This window comes from Mustela erminea, chromosome 6, assembly GCF_009829155.1.
Source record: "Mustela erminea isolate mMusErm1 chromosome 6, mMusErm1.Pri, whole genome shotgun sequence".
NCBI classification, from domain to species: domain Eukaryota; kingdom Metazoa; phylum Chordata; class Mammalia; order Carnivora; family Mustelidae; genus Mustela; species Mustela erminea.
Genome location: NC_045619.1, coordinates 108,246,504 through 108,271,806, shown reverse-complemented (window position 1 = coordinate 108,271,806; position 25,303 = coordinate 108,246,504). Strand labels below are relative to the sequence as shown.

Here is a 25,303-nt window from a genome sequence, read left to right as displayed (position 1 = left end):
TAGCTCCTTCCACACAGTTTCTCATCTCCCTGAGAGTTGCTGAGGACTGAGGGTTGAGGGAGCTGGGACTTCAGAGAGAAACGCACGTTCCAGAAAGTCCGCGGGTACAAAGTCCGTGCACACTGGCCTGCTTACCTCAAGTCTCCGTCTACTAAGAGGCCGGACTTTGCCTGCCTCCTTCCCCTCCAACAGGAACCTCACCCGCCCCACCTTCCACCCCTAACCCCTGGCCCGCGGGACAAGAACCCCGGCCCCAACCTCCCCCAGCACCCTGCCCGACCCCCCACGCCGGGTTTGACTCGGCGCCTAACACGCCCCGCGCCCTGCCGGGCTTCGGGACACGGACGTGGGACTACAACTCCCGAAATGCCTCGGGCGCCGCCCGGCCCGAGCGCTCCTCCGCCGCTGATTGGCTGTGCGGCGGGGGCGGGGTGGGGCACGGACCGGGCTGGCGCTGGTCTGCACGTGCGCGCGAGGGGCGGCTGGATGGCTGTTCTCCGCTCCCTCGCGGCGGTCCGGGCGGCGCCGGGGCTTTGGTGGCGGGCGGCGCGCGCGTCGTTGGGGCTCCAGGGCCGCTGCCTGGGGAGAGGCTACTCTGTGGATGCCGCGCAGGTGAGAACGCCCGAGTTCCGCCGAGCGGGTCCTCAGGGCTGGGGGTGGGGCCGGAGCCGCGGGGAGGGAGGGGCCGCGGGCCGCATAGCTCCTGGACGAGGCCACTGACCTCTAGTGCACTTCGTTCTTGCCCTGAGCACGAGTGTTCTTTGCACGCCCTGCCTCCCCCTCATTCAGGGGATTTGTCATGCCTTCGGCCTGCATGAAAAGTTACTTCAGCGAGAGAATGAACAAAACAAGCCCAAAACGCGCGCCAGGAATGTTTCTTCGCCGCTCGCCGCTTTTCGTCTCCAAAGTTACTCGGCAGTTTTTGTGTTTGTATTTTCCTGGTCAGGGTATGATTCCTGCACTTCCTCTGTGATTCTTCAGGATGAGAGTCTTTCGGTTTTGATTTTCATCTGCATTTGAAAGAAATTTGGCGACTCGCAGTGAACTCCCCTCTGGGACCTGCACCTATAAATGGACAACCCAGCGATGAATGTGGGTTTTGTGTGGGGCTTTTTACTTTGGTCCCATTCGCTTGTAAACCTTATTCATAATGAGCGGCTGTTACGTGGAAGATCTGAGAGAAGGGGGAACTGGCGCAGAGTCCCTAATTTGTGCCAGGCAATTCAGTGATAATTCTCTCCCCAACTCTGGAGGTGGATGTAACCCTGTGAGCGAGCGAGCATGAGAGGGGGAAGGTCGCTGGGGAAGGTCAGAGGGAGAAGCAGACCCCCTGCTGAGCAGGGTGCCCCATGCAGAACTCAATTCGGGGACTCCAGTATCATGACCTGAGCTGAAGGCAGTAGTTCAACCAACCACCTAGGCGCCCTGGAGTCAAGTTTTTAAGTACTTTTCTTTGTCAGGTCAAACAGCTGGTGGACCGCTGTGCCAGGACTCCAGGCCAGGTGGGCACATCTGTCACTCACTTTCCTCTGGGCCAGTTGTCCCCCCCCCTTTTTTTTTTTAAGGATAATTTCGTTTTCTAAAATCACAGTTTCTGTATGTAAGTAATAATGTACACGTTTGTAGTGCTTTCACAGTAACCCTTTGATAATTTTAAATAATTCCTTATTTTTAAAAACACATAGCACTTTGTGTCAGATGCTTCACAATTACTAATTTGCACACTTTTCGTAACAGCTCTGAAGTAAGTACTGTTACTCCATTTTACAGATGGAGGAACTGAAGCACAGAGAAGTTAAGGAGCTTGCCTAAGGGCATACAGCTAGTCAGTGGTCAAATCCTGCAATCCAGGGCAGTCTGGTGCTAGAGTGCTAGCTCTTAACCCCTGTGTTACCACTGTTATCATTTTGCATATGGAAGAGCTAAGAGTCAAAGAAGTTAAGTGACTGACCAGTGTCACAAAGCTGAAAGTGACCACACTGGAGGCATGGAATGAGAATGTGCTGTGAAAAGGACTTTGCTGTCATTTATAACTATTGTATTGACTTTAGCATCTTTGCTGGTCCTGAGATCATTCCAGGTGACTTTCTGACAGAGTAGAAAAAGGGAAGGGATATAGCATAGCACAGCATTTCAGAGTACTAGCTTTAGAACTGAATCCTGCCTGTCCTGTTTGACTTAAGGCAAATTACTTAGCTTTCTAAGCTTCAATTTCTCCATTGGTGTATTGAGGATATTACTTACCCTGTAGTGCTTTTGCGAGAATATCTGTAGGGTACTTTTTGTGATATATGCAGGGTACTTTGCACAGTGACTGGCACATAGCAAGTTCTCTTAAATGTGGAAGTGGATGGAGTAGACAGTAAAGTAGACAGTAGTTCTAATGCTGTTGTTGAAAGCTACCAAACTCATTACAGGTAAGAAGCCAAACACAGAGGAACATCTTAGTAGTCCTTTCACTTCAAACTAATCTTAAAACCACATATTTTAGGAGGCGCCTGGGTGGCTCAGTGGGTTAAAGCCTCTGCCTCCGGCTCAGGTCATGATCCCAGGGTCCTGAGATCCAGCCCCGCATCGGGCTCTCTGCTCAGCATGGAGCCTGCTTCCCTTCCTCTCTCTCTGCCTGCCTCTCTGCCTTCTTGTGATCTCTGTCAAATAAATAAATAAAATCTTAAAAAAAAAAAAAAACCCCAACCACATATTTTAAATCATTGCCACAGATAACGATACGAACTTTACTTAGAGGATCTGGCCTGATACCCAGGACTAGTTTTTTAAAAACCCAAGTGATATATGAACCACGAGAGACTATGGACTCTGAAAAACAATCTGAGGGTTTTGAAGGGGGTGGGGTTGGGTGAGCCTGGTGGTGGGTATTATGGAGGGCACGTATTGCATGGAGTACTGGGTGTGGTGCATAAACAATGAATTCTGGTACACTGAAAAGAAATAAAAAAAAAAAAAACCCAAGTGATAAAGAAGAAAAATCAGAATACAGATAAACAGAAGAGAATGAAAAGAAAAATGAAGAGAAAAAGTCTGTTTCTTTCTCCTTCTCTAGGTACCTTCATGTAAAAAAATTAATAAGGGGTGCCTGGGTGGCTCAGTCGTTAAGTGTCTCCCTTCAACTCAGTTCATGATCCCAGGGTCTTGGAGTCAGGCCCCGAATTGGGCTCCCTGTTCAGTGGGAAGCCTGCTTTCTCCCTCTCCCACTCCCCCTGCTTGTGTTCCCTCTCTGGCTTTGTCTCTCTCTTTCAAATAAATACGTAAAATCTTTAAAAAAAATTAATAAACCTTATTTTTTAGAGCAGATTTAAAGACAGAGTGAATGGAAAGTGTAGAGAAATCCTATTTTTATGCCATCTCCTCCCGGTTTTTAATGGTCTTCTGTCTGTGTATTATTAATATCTTGAAGGTAGTGTGACACATTTGTTACAGTTGACTTGCATCTTTACTTTCTTGTGGCTGGGTGCCTGATTTCTCTGTGTACATTCACCTGAGGGTTGGAGGTGTCTGTTACTTATTTGTGTAGTTAGAGATGAGGAAGTCTTTTTTTTTTTTTTTAAGATTTTATTTATTTATTTGACAGACAGAAATCACAAGTAGACGGAGATGCAGGCAGAGAGAGAGAGAGGGAAGCAGGCTCCCTGCTGAGCAGAGAGCCCGATGCGGGACTCGATCCTAGGACCCTGAGATCATGACCTGAGCCGAAGGCAGTGGCTTAACCCACTGAGCCACCCAGTCTTAAGGATATTGCTAAATTGTCCTGAAAACACTCCTGTTCTAAGTAGCAGGGACTGTCAATTCTTATTTCTAAGAGAACAAATTTTTTGACTATTTAGGACATGGCCAGAAGACCATTAAAACTGTATGGTTAAATTTTGTAGCCATCAGCACAAATACTTACAAACTAAGTTTTCAAAAACCCAAAACCAGAATAATATTATGAACCCAGATTCACCAGTTATTGACATTTTGACATTTGACATTTTGCCACACTTGCTTTGCTTGCCACCCCCCCCCCCCACCAGCTGTAAGATTTTAAAATGAATGGTGATTTCTTGTCATTTAGGGGTTAACCCTAAATTCTTCTATATGTACCTCTGAGAAAATGACATTTTCATTTTAAACCTAGCTATAATGCTGTTATACATAACAACATTACCAATTCCTTAATGTAACTTAAAATTTTGTCCTTAAAATGCCCAATTGTCTCAAAATTATGGACATATGAGTTTTGCATATAAGCTTTCAGAACAGTATGCTGTGTATCCATATAGTACAAGGAAGAGGGCAGACCATGCGGGTTGTTGAGTATCTATGAGAGTTTAAGCACTGTGCCAGGGTGGAAGGTTAAGGGAAAACATACCCCTCCTCCATCTGGACCTGTGCAGTGAGTCTCTTTGAGAAGTATAAAATGATAAAATCAGAAAAGAGCCATAGATCCTTTCCCGAGGGAAAATGCACATAGAGTTTTAAGGGGTTTTATGGTCACTCTGAAATCTACCAATGGGCCCCTGTTTAGGACCCCCATTCTAGAGGGTTTGTTGAGGAAGCGGGTGGGGATCCAGGGATCCTTGAGGGCCTTCTGGTGCATGAGCACACTGAGTACAGAGGAACGCGAACTCACATGACTGGGGGGTGGCAGGAGGTGTGGCAACATCGTGTTCCAACACAGATATCTTGGTACCTCTTGGATCCCTTTCTTACTCTAAGGTGCTTGCTGCCTTGGGCGCCATGGAATGAACTCTGAGTTTGCCGTAAGCCCAGTTTAAGGCTGACCTCTGGATTGAGTACTTGTGAACTGGGTCACCTTTGACTAATTCTTCTCTTTCAATTTGGGTTCTTATTCATCCAGTCAGAATATCCATGTTGAGCATTATGCATAAGCCAGGCTCCTTTTGCTATGTAATGTCAGTTGGGGATAATGACACCCACCCCCAGAAGGTTGGTACAAGGATTAAGTAAGCATATTTTTGTTTTATGTCCAACTCAGAGCTCAGTACAGTCCACCCATTTGGAGTGCAACAGGATTAGCCTTTGGAGCCAAGAGTTAGAGACACTAGGTATTTCTCTCCTGGCATGTAGGATTTGACAAGTTTCTCCCTAGCAGTTGTGTTTGCTGGTGGTCAGAATTTGTCTTACTGATTTGACTTGCTTTCTCTATTTTTCCAGGGTCCCTTCCCACCTCTGATTTGGCACCAAAGCTGCCATTGTTGAAAGCTGAAAGGTCCTACGCACAAGCTAGTATGAAGGAGCTGGAAGACTGTCTCCCTGGGTGGTCTTAACTGTTCAGCAGAGGGAAGATGGGATCATTACAGTCACTCCATTTCCTTTTTTTTTTTTTTAAGATTTTATTTATTTACTTGATAGAGACACAGTGAGAGAGGGAACACAAGCAGGGGGAGTGGGAGAGGAAGAAGCAGGCTTCCTGCTGAGCAGGGAGGACCCTGGGATCATGACCTGAGCTGAAGGCAGATGCTTAATCCACTGAGCCACCCAGGCAACCCAGTCACTCCATTTCCTAGTTTACTTGTTCCAGAAACTTATCCCTTAGCTTCCTTGACCCCACACCCTTTTGATTTTCCTCATACTGACTTGCTACTCATTCTTTTGCTGGTGACTCCTAGGTGACCCTTCCTTAAATGACGATGGTCTGGTTCTCTGTAAGCCTTACTTCTGTTCTCACTCTGCTTGTGCTTCTCGGGCTCTTCTGTCCCTTCCCAAGTTTCAGCTGTTCTCTAAGAGCAGAGAGCTTCTGGATTTTCTTCTCCAGGACCTTCTGTTCAGTGCTGGTGTCTCTAGTTGTATATCTGACAGGTCCAAAGTGGAATGTATCTTCTGCCCTCACTGACCTCCCAGCTGCTGCCAATCTAGTTTCTTGGGTCAGTGACTAATACCAGCATCCATCTTTCCAGGGTCCCAAGCCAAAAAAAAAAAAAAAAAAAAGTATGGGGGTCCCTGTGGCCCCTCCCTCTCTCAGTCCTGTATCCTGTTGTTACCAGGATTTGGCTGTTCTGCTTCTATGTATAACCTGCCCTCCTCTTACCATTCTTGTTGCCACTGCCTAGTTAAACCAAGTTAAAGCCACCATCATCTGTCTTAGATTGTAGTTGGTCCCAACTGGTCTCCTTCAACTTGACTTTCTTCATTTCACTCAATCTTGACTTTGCAGCCAAGATATTTCTACAGTGCAGGTCTGACATGATTTACTTTCCATTTCAGTTGGCCTGGGAGACCTAGGATGGCTAGTCTTCACCACCTTCTTCTGGTTAGGTGCCCCTCATTAAGGGTCTTGGAGTGCTTTCCTTGCCCTCAGCTCCTAATTTAGCACTGAGTGCAGACTGTCCTATGGCTATTTGTTTAATTGTCTTTCCCACCGAACTGTGTAGACAGAGGCCACTTCTGGCTGCTTGTCTGATCTGCTGCTGGTCAGGCTGTCAATAGATACTTATTAAATGAAGGCAATTATTTAACTCTTCCATTGCCTAGCTCAAAATTCTCTTCTAAGAAACTACTTTTGTTTAATTGTTTATTTACTCAGAACTTAAGTACTCAGAATTGATTTGCATTTGTGAAAATACTGTAGTTTCCATGGGTTTCCTAAACTGGTTGCTTTTTCTTTGACCCCAGCTGAAAATGCAGGGCCCGAAGCACCTGCTGCTCACAAACAGAGCCCTATGCCATGAGTAGGTGTATGCAGTAACAATGGCTTGACTTAGTGGGCCCACAAAAGGAAAGTAGCAAACAGGTTAGGTTGGATTTTTTTGACATTTGAAAAACATCTTATATGTTAATAATAAATGGGATGAGAGGCGCCTGGGTGGCTCAGTGGGTTAAGCCTCTGCTTTTGGCTCAGGTCATTATCTCAGGGTCCTGGGATCAAGTCCTGCATTGGGCTTTCTGCTCGGCGGGGAGCCTGCTTCCCCCCCAGCTTTTGCCTCTCTGCCTACTTGTGATCTCTCTCTCTCTGTCAAATAAATAAATCTTTAAAAATTTCAAAAAATAATAAATGGAATGAAATTTTTATTTGTATTTATTTATTTATTTTTAAAGATTTTATTTATTCGACAGAGAGAGACGCAGTGAGAGAGGGAATGCAAGAAAGGGGAGTGGGAGGGGGAGAAGCAGGTTTCCTGCTGAGCAGAGAGCCCGATGTGGGGCTCAATCTGATGACCCTGGGATCCTGACCTGAGTGGAAGGCAGACGCTTAAGGACTGAGCCACCCAGGCACGCCTGTATTTATTCATGTTCAAATTTTCATTCCTAAAGATCTATTCATCTATTTGAGAGAGTGGGGGGCAGGGAGAGCGGGGAGAGGAACAGAGAGAATCTCCGTTAGCCTCCCCACTAAGCGTGGAGCAAATCCAAAAACCAGATGCTTATTTGACTGAGCCACCCAGGCACCCCTAAGCTTTTTTTTTCAAATTCTTATTAAATAGTCGCTTACCCCAAAATGGGTATTGAACTCACCACCCCAAGATCAAAAGTTTCTTGCTCAACTGACTGAGCTGGCCATGTGCCCCTGGAATGAATTTTTTTTTTTTTTTTTTTTTTAATAAAAAGGACAGTTTTGAGGGGCATCTGGGTGGCTCAGTCTGTTGAGTGTCTGCTTTTAGCTCAGATAATGATCTCAGGGTTCTGGGACTGAGCCCTGCTTCGGGCTCCCTGATCAGCAGGGAGCCTGCTTCTTCCTCTCCCTCTGCCCCATCCTCCCCTGCGCTTGTGCGCTCAAGCATGTGTGCTCTCTTTCTCTCTCAAATAAATACAATCTTTTTTATTTTTAAAGGATAGCGCCTGGCTGGCTTAGTCAGTGGAGCATGCAACTCTTGATCTTGGGGTCATCAGTTCGAGACCAGTGTTGGGGGAAGAGATTACTAAAATAAATAAATAAATAAAACTTAAAAAAAAAAAAAAAGATGGTGTTCCACTTTATAAGTCCCAGGAAATACGTATTGAAATGAGATACCATTTTTTTAAACCTTTAAATTAGCAAGATGTTTGATAATTAACAAACTCTTTGATACATGTGAAAATCAATACGGGCAGGAATAAAATGCATTAGCAGTGGCCGTGTAAATTGATACATATTTTTGGAAAACATTTTGTCAGTAGGTGTTAATGTTATTAAAATACTTGCACTTTCTTGTCTTTTTATTCTTGCTTTTAAGAATCTAGCTTAAGGGAAAAATCAGTAAGCATGAAGAATTTTCTTATAGCATTATTTGTAGTAGAAAAAATGTAGGAAAACATAAGTGTCCAAAAATAGGGGAAATAGAATATTCACTTAGAATTTTGTAGTCAGAAATGATGCTTGGAAGATAGAGCTATGTATATAGATAACGGCAGGGTAACTTAAGAGATACCATCTAAAAACAGGTCAGATGGAAAAGAAAGTACACAATATAATGCCATTAGTTAACAGATAAAAATACAACAATAGATAAAAAAATTATTACTCTATGTACATAGAGTTTCTGGAGATTTATGAGAGAGGAAATAGCACTGGGTAAATGGAAGCAAGAAATTAAACATTTTAAAAATCTCTGTAGCAATTGAGGTTTTTTTGTGTGTTGTCATGTGTGTTGTAATAAAATTGTAAAAGATATTATGAAGGCTATTGTAACATATAAAAATATCTGAATGTCAAATAACAAAATTCAAAATTGAACATGTAAAGTGTAGTTGTCTATGTGACAAAATAATAGAAAAGAGACATGATCATGTTAAAGCCCTGGGGTGTTTTTGAATTTCTCTATTTTCCACTTAAAAATTTTTTTAATATTAATTATGTGAAGATAGTTTTATGCTTAAAAATATATGAAAAGGGACTAATTCTTTGGTATAGATGGATTTGCCCTCTCAGAAATCCCATGTCCTCATTTTCTGTTCAGAACTCTGGGTGACCTGGAGATGATGCGGCGCCCTTTCTTGTGAGGATCTTTTCCTTCTTCCCCTTTGCCTCTTGACTCAGGCTGTAGGGATTCTCTTCTGTGCAGAGCCCACCAACTTTTGGGTTCCTGTTGGACATCGATGGAGTGCTGGTGCGGGGTCACAGAGTGATCCCTGCGGCTCTGGAAGCGTTCCGCAGGCTGGTGAACGCTCATGGGCAGTTGCGGGTGCCCGTGGTTTTTGTCACCAATGCTGGCAACATCTTACAACACAGCAAAGCCCAGGAACTGTCAGCCCTGCTGGGGTTCAAGGTAAGGAGGCACTGGAGAAATGCCCAAAGAGCTGGTTGTCAGTGGAACCCCCATTCCAACTCTGACTTAGCTGCCTTTCCTGGGTTGGGGTACAGTGTTGATAAGCCCTAGGGCATGGCCCCCTGGCTGGGTCAATAGTACAAAATAACTTGAAGCTCAAGCCTAGCTTCATGAGGAGAACCTTACAGCAAGGGTATTTTTTATATATCATTTCACGCTGAACACAAAAATTCTGCCCATGGATTTGGCAGTTTCAGTCTACTGTCTTTGTATCCATTTCTTTTCTGGGCATCAGGGTTGTCTCTTTTGGACTGTCAGCCCCTGGAAAGCGAGGGTCACATTTTTCTAAATGTCTGTATACCAGGAGGGATGTTGAGGTAATAGCCTTTGTTTTTCATAAATAAAGAGGTACATATCTAGGGGTGCCTGGGTGGCTCAGTCATTAAGCAGCTGCCTTCAGCTCAGGTCATGATCCCAGGGTCCTATGATCGAGCCCTGTGTTGGGTTCCCTGCTCAGCGGGAAGTCTGCTTCTCCCTCTCCCACACTCCCTGCTTGTGTTCCCTCTCTCACTGTCAAATAAATAAATAAAGTCTTAAAAAAAAAAAGGTACATACCTGAATGAGCATTGTCCTCCAAAAGCAGTCCCTCTTCCCCACTTGCCCTTCCACATGGTATATCAATGTTGACATGTCCTTCTTTATTAAGGGTGGATTGAGTTCTTGGAAAGAGCCCTTTGGAACCAAGAGAGTAAATAAAGTGGCTGATTGACTGGGTAACACGCTTGGGGGTTGAATGCAGAACAAGGGAGTACAACTGGTTCCCGTCTGTGGTTTCTGGAGAGGGTTCCAAAAACATTTGAGTATTGGCTTCATTGTTGGAGTTAGTACTATAAATGTTAAAAAGCTTAGTCTTTAAGTAGAATTGAAAACAGAAAGAGGCAGATTTCTGTGACTATGACAAAGAACATGCGCATTAACCCTGAAGTGTCCAGATGGAGAAACTGAGCAGAACAGTCAGTGGTCAGAACCCACGACTGATGGCATTTTCTGCTTGTTCTTTTTTTTTTTTTTTTTTTAAAGATTTTATTTATTTATTTGGCAGACAGAGATCACAAGTAGGCAGAGAGGCAGGCAGAGAGAGAGGAGGAAGCAGGCTCCCTGCAGAGCAGAGAGCCCGATGTGGGGCTCGATCCCAGGACCCTGGGATCATGACCTGAGCCGAAAGCAGAGGCTTTAACCCACTGAGCCACCCAGGTGCCCCTGCTTGTTCTTTTCTTGGGGCAAGAGCCAAGTTAGACAGGTTCTTTTCACACCTGTTTGGGTAGTGTCTACAAGTGTTGGGTGCCGGAAAGAGCTCCTTCCCTTTTTTTTCTGGGCAGTTTTTTTCCCTTCCTAAGTGGGCAGAGGCTACCCGTCTCCCCCTTATTTTCCATCAACTTTGTGTCTCCCCTGCTCTCCTCTGTCTTTTGACTGTTGCTACAGGTGGAACCGGATCAAGTCATTCTCTCTCACAGCCCCATGAAGCTCTTTTCGCAATATCACAACAAGCGGATGCTGGTGTCTGGGCAGGGGCCCGTGGTGGAAAATGCCCGAGTGTATCCTTTTGGTGTTGCTTGTTCTCGCTGTAGAGGAGGGGGCAGGACTGGAGTTTTCCTCCCATGGCTGGGGGTGCGGGGGTGGACAGGACCATAATGAGGTGTGCTGGCTGCATGGTGCCAGGGCTTAAGGGATACGTAGTGGGCTCTCTAGGGAGGGAGGATGGCTTCCAGGTGTGGCCGGTCCTGGTGCCATAATTTCCAAAAAGCTAGCCCACTGAATCAGAACCTACTGGGGAGCTTAAAATACAGATTATTGGTTCACTAGGTGTGAGAGAAGAATCAGCAGTCTGTATGTTAGAAGAGAAAACTAGGTGATTCTCTAATTAGGTTTGGAACTACTGCTCTAGCCTGGTTCCTCAGGGTGCTCATTCAACTTCTTAGCTAGTATTAAGTATCCACAGTGAATCTTTTGGGTCTGGGCACACTCAGGAGGCAGAAGAGTTGGGTGCCTGGGTGGCTCAGTGGGTTAAACCCTCTGCCTTCAGCTCGGGTCATGATCTCAGGGTCCTGGGATCGAGCCCCGCATCGGGTTCTCTGCTCAGCGGGGAGCCTGCTTCCTTCTCTTTCTCTGCCTGCCTTTCTGCCTACTTGTGATCTCTCTCTCTCTCAAATAAATAAATAAAAATCTTAAAAAAAAAAAAAGAGGCAGAAGAGTTGATCCCTGTTCTCAAGCCACATATTCATTTGCTCATTTGGAAGACCTGCGTTGAGCACTTCCTGGGTACCAGCACGTTCTTCAGGGGTGTTCTCCAAGAACAGCATGTGGGACTCTGTCTTCATCAAAGGGTTCATACTCGAGGCAGGAATAACAGATTCACAAATGATAAAGGAGTATTTAAGATGGCATATGATGGGGGCATCTAGGTGGTGCAGTCAGTAAAGTGTCCGACTTGTTTTCGGCTCAGGTTGGGATCTCATGGTTGAGAGATCAAGCCTCGCATCCAGCTCTGTGCTGGGTACAGAGTCTGCTTAAGATTGTCTTTCTCTAGGGACGCCTGGGTGGCTTAGTCAGCTGTGCATCTGCCTTCAGCTCAGGTCGTGATCTCAGAGTCCTGGGATCAAGTCCTGCATCAGGCTCCCCACTCAGTGGAGAGTCTGCTTCTCCCTCTGCCCCTACTGTTCCCCCTACTTATACTCTCTCTCTCTCAATCTCTGGAAAATAAGTAAATAAATAATCTTAAAAAAAAAAAAAAAAGATTATCTCCCTGCCCCTCTACACTCCCCTCTACTTCCTCTCTAAGGAAAAAAAAAGAAAAAAGCAGTTTTCCAAGCTTAGACCTGAAGCCCAGCCAGGATCTGCGTTTAAAAAAAAAAAAAAAAAAAAAGCTTACAATTGAAAACTTAAAAGCGCTGTATAGGTTCTGAGAGTCCTGGGTACTGGGGAGGGAACACCCTGGGAGCTGCTGTGACTGGTGGCTTCATGGAGGGGCGTGGCTGTGCTACCAGAGATGGTTATAGTTAAGGTTTTCTGTGGAGGGAAGGAGCTGAGGAGGCTGCAGAGAGAAGGGAAGGCGAGGATCCCTGAAGCCGGAGTTTGGATTGGGATAGAGTGGGGAGTAAGAGGCAGCAGGAGGAGTGGCGCCTTGGAAGGGAAGCCTCAGAAGGAAAGGCAAGAGGCCACTGGGCTTACTTAGGAGGGCAGGGGGAGTCTTTGCAAGTTCTGTTGCTGTTGGGTAATTTGACAGAAGCAGTGTTTTCAGGAGATTCATCTTGAAAATAATCTGAAACCATGTCCAGTTAAGATTGTAAGTGGGGATTGAGGACAGAAAATGGAGGCAGCTCTTGGAGAGATCTGGTTGGCACTGGTTTTCTGCTCTTCGGGGCCTCCCCATCCTTTCTGAATCTGGCTCATCCTCAAAAGAGTTCTCTCAAGTCGGACTTCCCTGGACTCTGCCCAGCTACCAGCCCAGTGACGAGTCTCCTCTTTTCAACTCCTCAAAATCAGCATTGTTCACAGAGCGCTGGTTTAGATGGGCCCTGGGCCTATGGTGAGTTCCTTGAGGCCAGACATTCTTTTTTTAAAAAAGATTTTATTTATTATTTATTTGACAGACAGAGATCACAAGTAGGCAGAGAGGCAGGCAGAGAGGAAGGGAAGCAGTCTCCCTGCTGAGCAGAGAGCCCTATGTGGGGCTCCATCCCAGGACCCCCGGATCATGACCTGAGCCGAAGGGAGAGGCTTTAACCCACTGAGCCACCCAGGCGCCCCAAGGCCAGACTTTCTTGTGTGCCTTTGTGCCCTGGTGGTATCCAGTGTGGGACCTGTAACCCTGCTGCTGCATCGCTGTGTAGTCACGGCCCATCTGCCAGCACTCTCAGGATTGACGTTGGCCTTCCAAGCTGTGTCTGGGCTCTCACTGCTTCACTCCTGTCTGGGGATTGGGTGCCCTAGTTTGCTTGGGACTGTGTTGGTTCCCTTCCCCTTAAAGCTATCTTCCCCCAGAACTGTCCGGCTTTGCTTCCCTGATCTTGCTGTAGATTGGGCTTCGAGAATGTGGTTACTGTGGATGAGCTGCGTATGGCCTTTCCTGTGCTTGACATGGTAGATCTCCAGCGGCGGCCAAAGACCACGGTAATAAGGAGCATGCTTCTGGGTGTCTCATGTTTAGTTCTCTCTTCTTATTCCTCACATGGGTTCCTCTTACCAACCTTGCAACCCCTCCCACCGAGAGCTGCGTCTTTTCCACCTTAGAGAGGCACATCTGGCCAAGGATTTTGTTTTCCAGATATACAAGGATGGCCCAGAGGGGCAACAGGCTCCTAAGTGTTTTCCTTTCTGCATTGTCATTAGCTGAGAACCTCTTTCAAAGCCCTAGCATCTCCAACGAGGAGTTACCTGTTTTACTGGCTGTTTTTCCGAGTGTTGCTTGGGAGATCTTTAACCTTTGTGAAATTAATCATTGCTGCTCCTTTATCCTAAAGCTTGCTATGGAGAGCTGTCCTTGTGAGAAACAGCTTGCTTGTAAAGGTAACCGGCAATTCTGAGTATGCCCGTGTTCCTTTTGGGTTTGGTTCATATTTGAACCACTGGTTTACAGGGCCTCTCCTTGATCCTTTAGAGTATGACTTCTTGACTCTTGATGGCCCCTTCCCTGGCACCCCTCTTCCTCATGTGAACTCTCTATCACATGGCCTGTAGTCTAAGTCAGACCATTGTCAAAATGTGGGGAAATGCAGTTATAAACAGACAAGCTTATTTTTGTTTGTTTATGTAGCTTTAGTTTTCCTTCCTCTAGAGCTTTCCAATTGAACAGAGCTCTTCATCACCTTCAAAATCTTCCTCCTAGGATCGTGCAAATTATGTGGGGAACTAGAATGTCTGAGTTGGAACAGATCTTAGAGCAGCTCAGAGACTGAGCCCCACACAGGGGAAGTGACCTACTCCAGGTCACATAGCTGGTTAGTGGTAGAGCCATGACTAATAGTTTAGGGAAGGAACAGACCCCAGAGGATGGGTAAAGTAGAGGCTCCTGCCTCTTCATATCACATCTAGAGAAATGGTCTGTCATACCCTGGTGACCTCCCTTTCCTTCATAGTCTCACCTTCATCTTAGCTACCTGATCCTAGATCCTTGCTTGACACACATCTCACCTCCTGTCCTCACAGGGACAGGTGACTAGCCCTTCCTCCTGGTTGACGTCCATATGTGACTTCCCTCTGCGTGTTCTGTGAGAGCCCTACCCATTCTGACTTCACTTTTCTTTGTGAATTTTCTTCCTCAGTCTTATCCAGCTTCTCCTTGGCTTGGGCTAGACCGTGGGGGTGGTGATGGTGTTTGATCTGTCTAGAATGTGTCTTTTCTCTTGCCACTCATTATGATACAGTTGTGTGGTTGTCGGGAAGTGGACAGTGACTGGCATTGATTGTCCTTTTCTTTGTTTCTTGGCAGCCCCTTCTAAGGAATGACTTCCCGGCCATTGAAGGTAATGAGGGCCTCTGCTGGTGTAGGTGTGGCTCCGGGCAGTTCTCCTTTTGGCCCTCCACACCGTTCTCTTGCAGCTTGTTTGCCTGTAGACTGGTGGGGTGGCTACAGGCATTGGGTATTAGGTTACCTAGGATCTAGTCTCAGATCCACCCCTCACTACCTCTGAGACCTTTGTTTTTAAATTTCCCTGCCTATTTCACTTGCTCTATCATTCCAGAAAAATTGTTAAGTGTAGAAGATCTTAGCATGGAAAAACTCCCAGAGGTAATGTAGGCCAGTGTTTCTCAGCTCCACTAAATCCAGTTCCCCTTCATGTAACAAAAATACTGTAATGTCCCCTTTACTGCCCTGCTGTGAAATCCATAGATAATACAACTTCCTGTATATGTATATTAAAAATTAACTAGTTCATTGTAAAGCCCTAATTGTAATAGGGAGAAATAAAAGGAAAATTTTTAGTAAGGTAATGTGTATTTCAGTATGTAAATGATTATTCAGGAAGACATAATGAAGTAGTAAAATGATTATATCAAACATGAAATCATCATGAATGTTACAGCTACAAAGGCAGACTGATATAAGTGTGTTTATAGGTGGGATATAGGTGTATTTTATGGGTGACTCAGACATTAGGGATTGCATTGTCATTGGTGAAGTGATTTTCCAATATATGGAATAACTTTGGTAAAATTTTGAAAAGATAAACTGTAGACTTCTCTTGATTTACATGATAGTTGCATTTTTAGAAAATTGTTTGTTTATTAAAGCTCTACTTTGTGTTTACATGTAGAACGAAATTAGGGTTTAGGCTCAATTACCTATAAACAGGTTATTCACCTATGTGAATGTCAGATGGGATACTCAAATGTTAATAGACCAGGGGCAGCTTCTGATTGTTCAGGATTGTCCTGAGCATCTGGCATTCATGGTCCCCTCCCACGATCCTTGCCACTAATTGTCAGTCATGGTGACAATAAAAATATATCCTCCAATTTCTAGAACACCTCCTTAGGGGCAAGTACTACCCCATTGAGACCACTGGCCTTATAGCTGATACTGGCAGCTACCATGTTAAGTGTTATGTGTCCAGCATGGGTTAAGTGCTTTATTATATCTCATTTTTACCCTAAACAATCGTAGGTATCATTATGATGTAGTTGAGGCAGAGGCTTAGAGAGATGGTAAGTAACTTACCTAAAGTCACAAGGAAAATGGACAGTCAGGTTGGAAATGCTAGTCTGTGTCACTCCAGATCCTCCTCTCCTAGTGGTTAGGTTTACTGGCCCCTGGGGCTCAGAGAGAAGTGGCTGAGGAGGGCAAGCCCTTTGCCAGGTACTTGTGGGTGAGGTGATCAGGAGAGCATTAGTCAGCAGGAGGAAGCAGGCCTGAGACTTGGCTGCTGGTTTTCTTTATTTTAACCTTTTCTGTGAAGTACTGGTGAGTACAAGTGAAAATGGGAGCCCTTAGGAAGTGCCTTCCCAGGTCCTGGGCTTTGTTTACCTTGGGTGAATGGATGAATGGATCTTTGAAGGCTGGTTCTGGGAACTGTGCCCTTGCCGGGGTGTGTACTGTGGGGAAAGAGCTTGTGGTCGGGTGGCACCAGCTGGTGTCAGCGGGTCTCCTAAGGGCCTTCCTCCTGCCTGCCGCAGAGGTCAGGCAGAGTGCCTCACTTCCGTGCCTCTGCTCTTTAAAGGGGTTCTTCTCCTTGGGGAGCCAGTCCGCTGGGAGACAAGCCTGCAGCTGATCATGGATGTCCTGCTCAGCAATGGGAACCCTGGGACTGGTCTAGCAACGGCTCCTTATCCCCATCTCCCTGTCCTGGCCAGCAACATGGATCTCCTTTGGATGGCTGAAGCCAAGATGCCTAGGTAAGGACACAGAGTTTCTGGCCTTGACAGTTGTGGCCACTGCCAGCTGCTGCTTAGACAGTCCTGCTGAGTTTCTTACCATCATTCTGGTACCCCTGCTTGGGTCAGCCCCGTATTTGCCACAGAAACTTGTCCTTTCTGGGAGGATTTTCAAGGGGTTATTTTGCGTACTAATTAGTAAATGAAAAGTATAGCTTACTGATCACTGAAGATATGTTGAGGTGATCTTTAACACATGGCCTTTGCCCTCCAGAATCTTATTTGTTTAAGATTTAATTTATTTATAGAGAAAGAGAGAGCATGAGTGGGAGGGGCAGAGGCAGAGGGATAGGGAGAGAGAAAATCTCAAGCAGCTTCTGCGCTGACCCAACGTGGAGTTCAGTCCCATGACCTCAAGATCGTGACTTGAGCTGAAACCAAGAGTTGGATGCTCAATCAGCTGAGCCACCCGTGTGCTCCTGCTCCCCAGAATCTTAACAGAACATGTTAATGTTGTTTTATTTTATTTTTTTCAGATTTAAAACTTTTTTTAAGTAATCTCTGCCCCCAACATGGGGCTTGAACTCACAAGCCTGAGATCAGGCGTTGCAAGCTCCACCCGTTCAGCTTGTTGGGTGCCCCCAGAACCTGTTATTTTTTGGTCTGTGGAACCCAAACAATGAATGACTTCAATGGAGGCCTAGCAGTGCAGCTGCTCCTCTTTGCCTCCTCCCTGTAGCACTGGTTCCTTCCCTCTTTGTCTCCTCCTGCCCTTAAGATGTGGGGGCCGGGGGAGCGATAATTATTCTGACGGTTATGTAGGCCAGAGAACTGAGACCCAGTGGGTAAGTGACTTTCTCAGTCTCCCCCTGCCTCACTGCTCCCTGTTCAGCTGTATAGACCTCCTCTGTCCTGTCTGAGGCCAAGCACAGTCTAGGCAGGTCTTTTTCCAGCCCTGGAGGGCCTTTCTGGAAGGATAGCTATGGCTACTGTATACTGTTTGGTGGCTCTTATCTGCAGGGCCAAAGTCCAGAATTTTCTTTCTATGCTACTGATTCCAGTGGGCTGCATGAGTGATTCAACAGAGGGTAGCAGGCCCCACACTGCCTCAAGTGACATGACTTAGTAACTCCAAAGAGATGGGTGTTGTGGTGTTCTCTTGTTACTTTAAAAGGTGTATTTCTGTATCCCGAGGTTAGATGTTTTCTTTGAAGTATTCTTCCTACAGTTAGGATGTGCCAACACACTAGGTGAGGGGGGTTTGGCTATGTAGGCTGGAATGGAATAGCAAGTAGCAAATTCAATTTATAAATCAGATTTGAGATTACTTTTCACCCATTAATTTAAAAATTGGAAGTAGAATTTGTTAAATAAGTGATGCTGAAATACAACCTTAATATGTATCAGAATTTGGCTTAGCAGCCAGGGATGAAAACCCAAAACCCAAAATGAAAGTGTTTTCTTTTTTTTTTTTTCCCTTCAAGACTTCATTTATTTATTTGTCCGAGAGTGTGAGAGAGCACACTGCTTAGGGGGAGCAGCAGGCAGAGGGAGAAGCAGTTTTCCCGCCGAGCAGAGAGCCCGATGTGGGGCTCTATTCCAGGACCCTGGGATCATGACCTGAGCCACCCAAGCTTCCCTGAAAGTGTCTTAGACAAGATAGAAGTTTCTTTTTTTTCTAATGGAAAAGAAGAATGTGGTAGGCAGTGCAGGGCTTGTGTGGATATCGCACCTGTCTGGGACATAGGCTCCTGTCTTCCTGCTATGCGATCCTTAGCCCTTCACAGCATAGTTCCAAATGGCTGCCTGAGCTCCAGGCACCAGATCAGCATTCCAGGCAGCAAGAAAGAGTGGAAAAGAGTACCCACTCTCCAGTTTCACACTTCCTAGAGTTTTAGCCCAGTATTTCTGATTTCACGGACTCTTTGGCTGTAGCTTATTCACATGGCTGCACACGAGCTGCAGTGGAGGCAAGCAAATACTTTTGTACACCTGGTCGCAATATGGTGAGCTGAAAACTGGCACTGAGAAAGAAGGGGAGAGGGCAACCGGTAGTCTGCACAGATTTAAAGCTGAATTTAGATTTGTAGAGTCTGACTGCCTAGGTTGTAATCCTAGCTCTGCCACCTCGGGCAAGTTACTTAATATCTGTATGCCTCAGTTTCCTCACTTAAAAATGAAAATGATGACAGCTCTCATGGGGTTGTTCTGAGAGTTACATGTGATATGCCACAATAGTGCTCAACAAATATTAGTAGATAACAGCAGGTCATAAAGATAGATAATAAATGTGCTTCTTACTAGGAGTAATTTCACTTTATCTGTCACCAGCAGGGTGCTGGAGTGAAAGGTTGATGTATAGGGTCCTGCTTAGAACCAGGGAGAGGAGGCCTGAGCTGCTGAGCTCTCTTCTCTGACAGGTTTGGCCACGGCACCTTTTTGCTGTGCCTGGAAACCATTTACCAGAAATTGACAGGCAAAGAGCTGAAATACGAGGGTCTGATGGGCAAACCCAGCGTCCTCACTTACCAGTATGCAGAGGACCTGATCCAGCAGCAGGCAGAGAGGCGGGGGTGGGCAGCCCCCATCCAGAAGCTCTATGCTGTCGGGTAAGTACTTTTCCATCTCCTCATCACTTTTGGACTTCCCCTGCCCTTCCTCCCTACCTACTCACCGACCTGTTTCCCTGTATGTAACACAATACTAGTCCTACAGTTGTCCTCTGCTCTGTGTGCCTTGTAACACTAAACTGGGGTATTCTCTTCTTTCCTTTTCCGGTATGGCTGCCCCTTCCAGTGATAACCCTATGTCTGATGTCTACGGTGCCAACCTGTTCCACAAGTACCTGCAGATGGCGAAGCATGGTGGGGCAGAAGAGCGGGGGGCCAGTGGCTTGTGGAAGCAGCGGCCCTCAGCAACTCAGAGCTGCGCCTCTATCCTAGTGTGCACTGGTGTGTACAATCCCAAGGGCCCAGAGCCCACCAGGCCCACCCAAGAAGCAGAGGCGGCTCCATTCCATGGGCACCGGGACTTCAGCTTCAGTCCAGGGCTCATGGAGGCATCGCACATTGTGAATGATGTGAATGAGGCTGTACAGCTGGTTTTCCACAAGGAGGGTTGGGCTTTGTAGTAAGGGCTGTGCACTGGAGATGAGGGAGGGACCCTGGAGCTAGAGGGGAGTCCTGTTGACTAACTTTTGGCCCACATCACTGGGCATCAAGTCAGGGCCGCTTCCCAGGACACTCTGTGTGGCCCCACGGTGGATATTACTGGTCACTTGGAAGAAGACACTGGCTTTTTCTCCTGATGGGCAGTAGCCACAGAATGGTACCCCGGGAGCATTTTGGGTAGAACCATCAGGATTTTCTGGGCCCAGTTCCTGTCTGCTTCTGACAGTCTGACCTTGGGCCAGTCCCTTTACCTCTGTTCCTCAGTTTCTTCTCTCATTTCAGTAGGGACTTAAGAAAAAAGGGGAAGTGGTGGGAAATAATGTGGAGCCTTGTCTGCACTGAGGGCACCGCTGCATGCCAGCAAGCTGTGTCACTAATACTATGATACTGCTTTTTATTGTATTTTAGCTTACTGCCCAGAGACTTTGAGGCTTATTTTTTTAAATTAAAATAATCATAATAAATATTCATTATGCTGTCAGTTGTGAACCACTTCTGGAATGTACTGAAAAGTCCTGTTGAGGAAGGATAGCGGGTGAGCAGTGTGGGTGACCCTGAAGCAAAGAGATTGGTGCCATTTTGCTCCCATAAGGCACTGAGGTCTTCTTTCCTACCTTTGTTCTCCTTTCCACCACCAATCCCCAGCCTGGCCCTGGCCTGCAAAGCCCGAGTCTGTCTGGGAAGTAGTTATGCCCAGGCTTTGGCATGTACATTACAACTCCTCTGGTGTGGAAAAGAAAGGATCTTGTTTATAGTTTCTTCTGAAGGAAGGAGCTCTTCCTATAATGATCCTGGCAAGTACATATTTCTTATATTCCTCCCTCTAGGAGCGACCCATTTTCACTTTTCCATGGTATGTGTCGTCCACAGTCCCGTTTGCCAAATCCCCTTGTCCTTGCCTTCATGTTACTCTAGCAGTCATTTTCATGTGCCACAAGCTGGTGACTCCTTCCCCTCTTCTCAAAACACTCATTACTTGGCTGTATCTCACTGACTTCTTGACACCTTTGTTTGGATGCTTGGTAGTCATTCAGAGAGGAGAGAACACAGGGGACTGGGAAGGAGTGGCCACTGAAATCGAAGGGGAATCGTGAGTGAATGGGTGTCTGGGAAGCTGAGTGAACATGTTTTACAAAGGAGAGAGTGATGAGCTATGCTCACTCCGTAAGTATCAGAGCTTGGCTGTGTCCAAAGCCAAATATAGCCCAACCCTACTGCTAGTACCCAGGTGGGGTCCTGCTGCACACACCCCTTCCCCCCAACAGTAGACAGTAGCACTGAAGACAGTAGGCTAAAGGCCTGGACTCACCCTTGTTTTCCCCCACCCCCAAATTATTTATTTACTTATTTGACAGAGAGAGAGAACACAAGTAAGCAGAGCGGCAGGTAGAGGGAGAGAGAGAAGCAGGCTCTCGTCTGAGCAGGGAGCCCGATGCGGGGCTCGATCCCAGGACCCCAGAATCATGACCTGAGCCGAAGGCAGCTGCTTAACCAACTGAGCCACCTAGGTGCCCCCATCCTTGTCTTTAATCTACAGCCAGTCCATCCGTATATCCTGCAGCTTTGCCTTCAGAATATGCCGAGTGTAAGCACTTTCCAGCCTTCGATGCTGCCCTGCTCCAGGCTGCTGGCTTCTCTGGCCTGCATTGTTGTGGCAGCCTCCAGTCTGACCTCCCTGTCTCATTTCCTCCTCCCTCTTTGCAGCTCTCCCCTCAGCGCCCCAGAAGCCGCATCCTAAGTTTGACCTGTTCTCTGATGAAAACCCTCCCGTGACTTCTGCTCTCCCAGAGGAAGAGCCCTCAGCATAGATGCCTCTCCATCCTGTTCTCCCACTTTCCCTTTCATGTTGTACCAGCCCTGCTGGCTCCCTTGCCAGTCCACTGTACCATTCCTGTCCCGGGACCTCTGCACTTGCGGTTCCCTTTACCTTATCTCCACTATTCACACGGCTCACTCCTTCACCCTTTTTTTTTTTCCCCCTCTTGTCACTTCTCAAATATCTGGTGGATATGTCATCTCAAAGAGACTGTCTCAACTTTTTATAACAAGTAGTACTCTATCCCTCTTACCTGCTTAATCTTTTCCATAGTCCTTATCACCCCATGATCTATATTTATGTCTTTATTCTGTGTCTTTTACTAAAATACAAGCTCTGTGGACTTTGTCCATATTGATTCACTCTTGTGTACCCACACCCATATGCCTGGCACTTGGTAAGTTTGCAGACCCTGTGAAGTCCTTCTATAGTGTCTTTGAGACATATGTGATTTTCATTTCTTTTCCGTTGGGCATCATGGCAAAAGTGAAAAGACTAAGGGTCTTGGAGTCAGGCAGACCTGGAATCAAATCCTAGCTGCCACTCACCAGCTATATGGCCTTGGGCAATTTCCTTCACTTCTCCAAGCTTCCATTTTCTCATCTGTAAAATTGGCATTGGCAGTGTGTATTTCATAAATGAGCTATTTTTAAGTACAGTACTGTATCATTTAGGATTTTATTCAGCTGCTTGTTACAGAAATCTGACTACAGTGGCTTGAAGAAATAGGTGGTTATTTTTCTAAGCAATAGGAAATTCAGAGTAGGCATCTCAGGCTGGGGAACCAGCTCAAGGGTGTGTCATCAAGGACTCTGGTTCTTGGCCTGTGTGTTCTTAGCATGTGTGTTTGTCCACTTGCAAGATGGCATCATTCTACCCTTGGGCCTCAGCCACATTCCAAGGTGGAAGGAGGAAAAGGTAAGGATAAAGATAAAGCAGGTGGAGCCGGATTCCTTTATTTACTTACTTGTACATTTTTAAAAAAAGATTTATTCAAGAGACAAAAAGAACATGAGCAGGGTTGAGGAGTTGGGGAGAGGGAGAAGCAGACTCTGCGGAGCAGGGAGCCTGACGCTGGGCTTGATCCCAGGAACCTGAGATCATGACCTGAGCCTAAGGTAGACACTTAACTGGCAGAGCCACCCAGGCTCCCTGAGCTGGATTCCTTTAAAAGAATTTTTCCAGACTTTGGATCTGTCTGGTTGACTACAGGTGGATCATACAGGCACCAGTAGCTACAAGGAGGCAGGGACAGGGTGCACTGTTGTTCAAAGAAAATCAGGGTCTATTTATAAGGAAGACCAGTAGAATGGATGGTGGGTAGGCAACTAAGTAGTAAAACACCAGCTCCTGGGATCCAGAAGGCGTTTAATTGTGAATATTTCTTCCAAGTGCTCTGAAGAAATGGGTAAGCCCTGGGCTCGGAAACATCTTGTCTGGTAGTCATCTGAGCTGTTGGGTTGACTAACAGGCTTGCTAGGTTACATTTGTGCATCACTTAACCTTTTTCAAAGCACTTTAAGTTAGACGTCATTCATCCTATTTTATTAGAGCTTCCCAGAGCCCCTAATGGTGAGAGAATTCTTATCCCATCTTTATAAATGAAGACACTCTGGCAGAGACTATTCATTCTTTCACTTCTGAAACATCTATTGGAGATCTGCTCGGTGCCAAGTACCATTCTAGGTACTATAGCAATGACCAGTCATTGGCAACAGTACCTGCCCTCAAGGAGTTTACCTTTCACTGATGATGTGTCCAAAGTCAGTTAGCAAACTGAGGGGCTGGGCTTGCAGTTCAGTCTCCCGACAGAGCCCAGTGTTTTCTCTGAGATATGCACTAGACTCTTTACACCCTTAGCCAGTCCACTGCCCTTCTCCAAGCATTGCTTTATATACTGGAGCAGCTGCTGTCATGTGTACAGCCCATGTGAGCTCTCGTTGGGCCAGATAGGTCAAGCTTACCAAATGGAATGACAGGTGAGTACAGAAATGAGTTGGATAATAAAGCCAAGTATGACTATGTGGGGAGGAATCTTGCCAGAGTCAAGATTCTTTTGCTCCATGTTGAAATGACAGAATGGCAACATCTCTGTGTCTATCTGCCTCTGGCTCTTCCCTTTGGCTGCCTGTCATTCTGGCGCTGTGGCCGTTTCCCTCTTACTTGTTTGGGTTTCCCAAGGATACCACCAGCCATTCCAGACCGGGTGCCGAAGAGCAAGTGTCTGCAACAGTATGTCTGCGAAGCTGTGTTGGAAGGCAGGGCCACCCACTCAGCTCTCAAGTCTTGTCCCTTAGGGGCTTTGTCTAAACTATGGAACCAAAACTGACAACCAACTGCTTCATTTGCTCAGTCCCAAGGTAAATGAAAATGTTACCTTTTTGTGTTTTGATGGAGCCAAGTGAACACAAAACAAAAAAGACTAAGTCAACCTGAAAAACAAATGGGCCCATATTTTTATTAAAATTATTAACGTGGGGCAAACCTATACCTTGGGGTGTTTGCACTAAACAGAATTAATTACCTTGGGTCCCTTCAGTCATTACCCTGGAGCCAGAACATAGCGGCACTTCCTTGGCGTTCCCCTTGGTGGCAGCAGCTCCCGGCCTCCTGAGGACACCTCTAGGCTGCCAGAGGCAGGTGCTTCTAGCAAGTTGGTAATCAGGACTCCCAGCAGAGCTAGGGTTGCCATAGCAACCGGAAGCTGCCTTGAGGGTGGAATTTTAAAATATCTCAGCTATAATAGTGTTTTTCCCCCAAATCACTGTCACTCCCCCAGTGCTGCATGGTGTTGCTGAGGCTGGGGCCATCTTGGGACGCCTGTTTCTCTGCCTGGGGCTTTTGGCAGCTTCAGGGATTGGAGGTGGGAGGATTGTCTCAGGGTGTGAACTGCTGGGAAGCTGACAGCTTTAGCTTTTGCTTCCAGGCTCCTCTAGCTCTTGGTTTCAAAAGCCTTCTGTCATTTTCTATTTTTTGGGAGGTTTAGAAGAAGGGTCTAGCTTGAAACTCTCCCCATCTCCTCCCACTCTGATTCGAGCATTCTGGCTTACACTCCTACCAGATCGGCCTTAGCATTTCTGGGACCTCTCTGGAGAGGGGAGGGGCATGTACCTTGCCTGCTTTTTCTTTTGGTCTTTCTAACTTCCTCTTTTGGCTTCATTTATTTACTTAGAAAATGATTGTTGAGCACCTACCTACTAAGCCCAAGAATAAGAAGTGAGAAACAGCCCTGGTCTTGAAGGAGCTCACTGTCTTGACATGACTTGGCCCCTCTCCAGTTTCAAACATTTTTATAAACTTATTAAGAGTGTTCTGTTGGCAGAGGGATACAAACCAGTGGCACAGAGTAGCATGCAGAAACATGTGATAAGTGTCTACCAATGGATGAATCGATAAAATGTGTATGTATATATACACACACATATACATTTACCTATACACAATGGAATATTTAGCTATTAAAAGAAGGAAATCTTTCATTTACAGTAACCTGGATGGCCTCGATGGCATTATGCTAAGTGAAGTAAGTTATAGAAAGGTAAATACTCTCTGATCTCACTTACATGTGGAATCTAAACAACAACAAAAAAGCAAAAAAAAACCCACCACTGGGCTTACAATATAGAGGAGATTGGTGGTTGTCAGAGGTGGGGGGTGAGGGTAGACAGAATGGGTGAAGGGGGCCAAAAGGTATAAGCTTCCAATTATAAAATTAGTTAAGTTGTGGGGACGTAGTATGCAAC

General features: G+C 46.2%; 1 protein-coding gene across 2 annotated transcripts; it reads left to right on the top strand.

Moving 5' to 3' along the window:
• The first annotated feature begins 429 nt into the window (after positions 1-429).
• HDHD5 (haloacid dehalogenase like hydrolase domain containing 5) lies at positions 430-20,225 on the top strand. Of its 2 annotated transcripts, none has more exons than XM_032349246.1 (8): positions 430-612; positions 9,000-9,203; positions 10,686-10,798; positions 13,280-13,373; positions 14,692-14,725; positions 16,421-16,595; positions 18,995-19,183; positions 19,371-20,225. In XM_032349246.1, the coding sequence occupies exons 1-8, from the start codon at positions 487-489 to the stop codon at positions 19,702-19,704; spliced, it is 1,269 nt and encodes a 422-aa protein (XP_032205137.1). In that variant the 5' UTR covers positions 430-486; the 3' UTR covers positions 19,705-20,225. The 2 variants fall into 2 exon arrangements, with proteins under 2 accessions (XP_032205137.1, XP_032205136.1); XM_032349245.1 differs by having other exon boundaries at positions 8,982-9,203.
• Positions 20,226-25,303: the final 5,078 nt, after the last annotated feature.

Coding starts and splice junctions, on each gene's coding strand:
- HDHD5 (XM_032349245.1), top strand. CDS start 487: ATGGCTGTTCTCCGCTCCCTCGCGGCGGTCCGGGCGGCGCCGGGGCTT. Junction 10,799..13,279: donor GTGGTGGAAAATGCCCGAGT/GTATCCTTTTGG, acceptor ATCTTGCTGTAG/ATTGGGCTTCGAGAATGTGG. Junction 14,726..16,420: donor TGACTTCCCGGCCATTGAAG/GTAATGAGGGCC, acceptor TGCTCTTTAAAG/GGGTTCTTCTCCTTGGGGAG.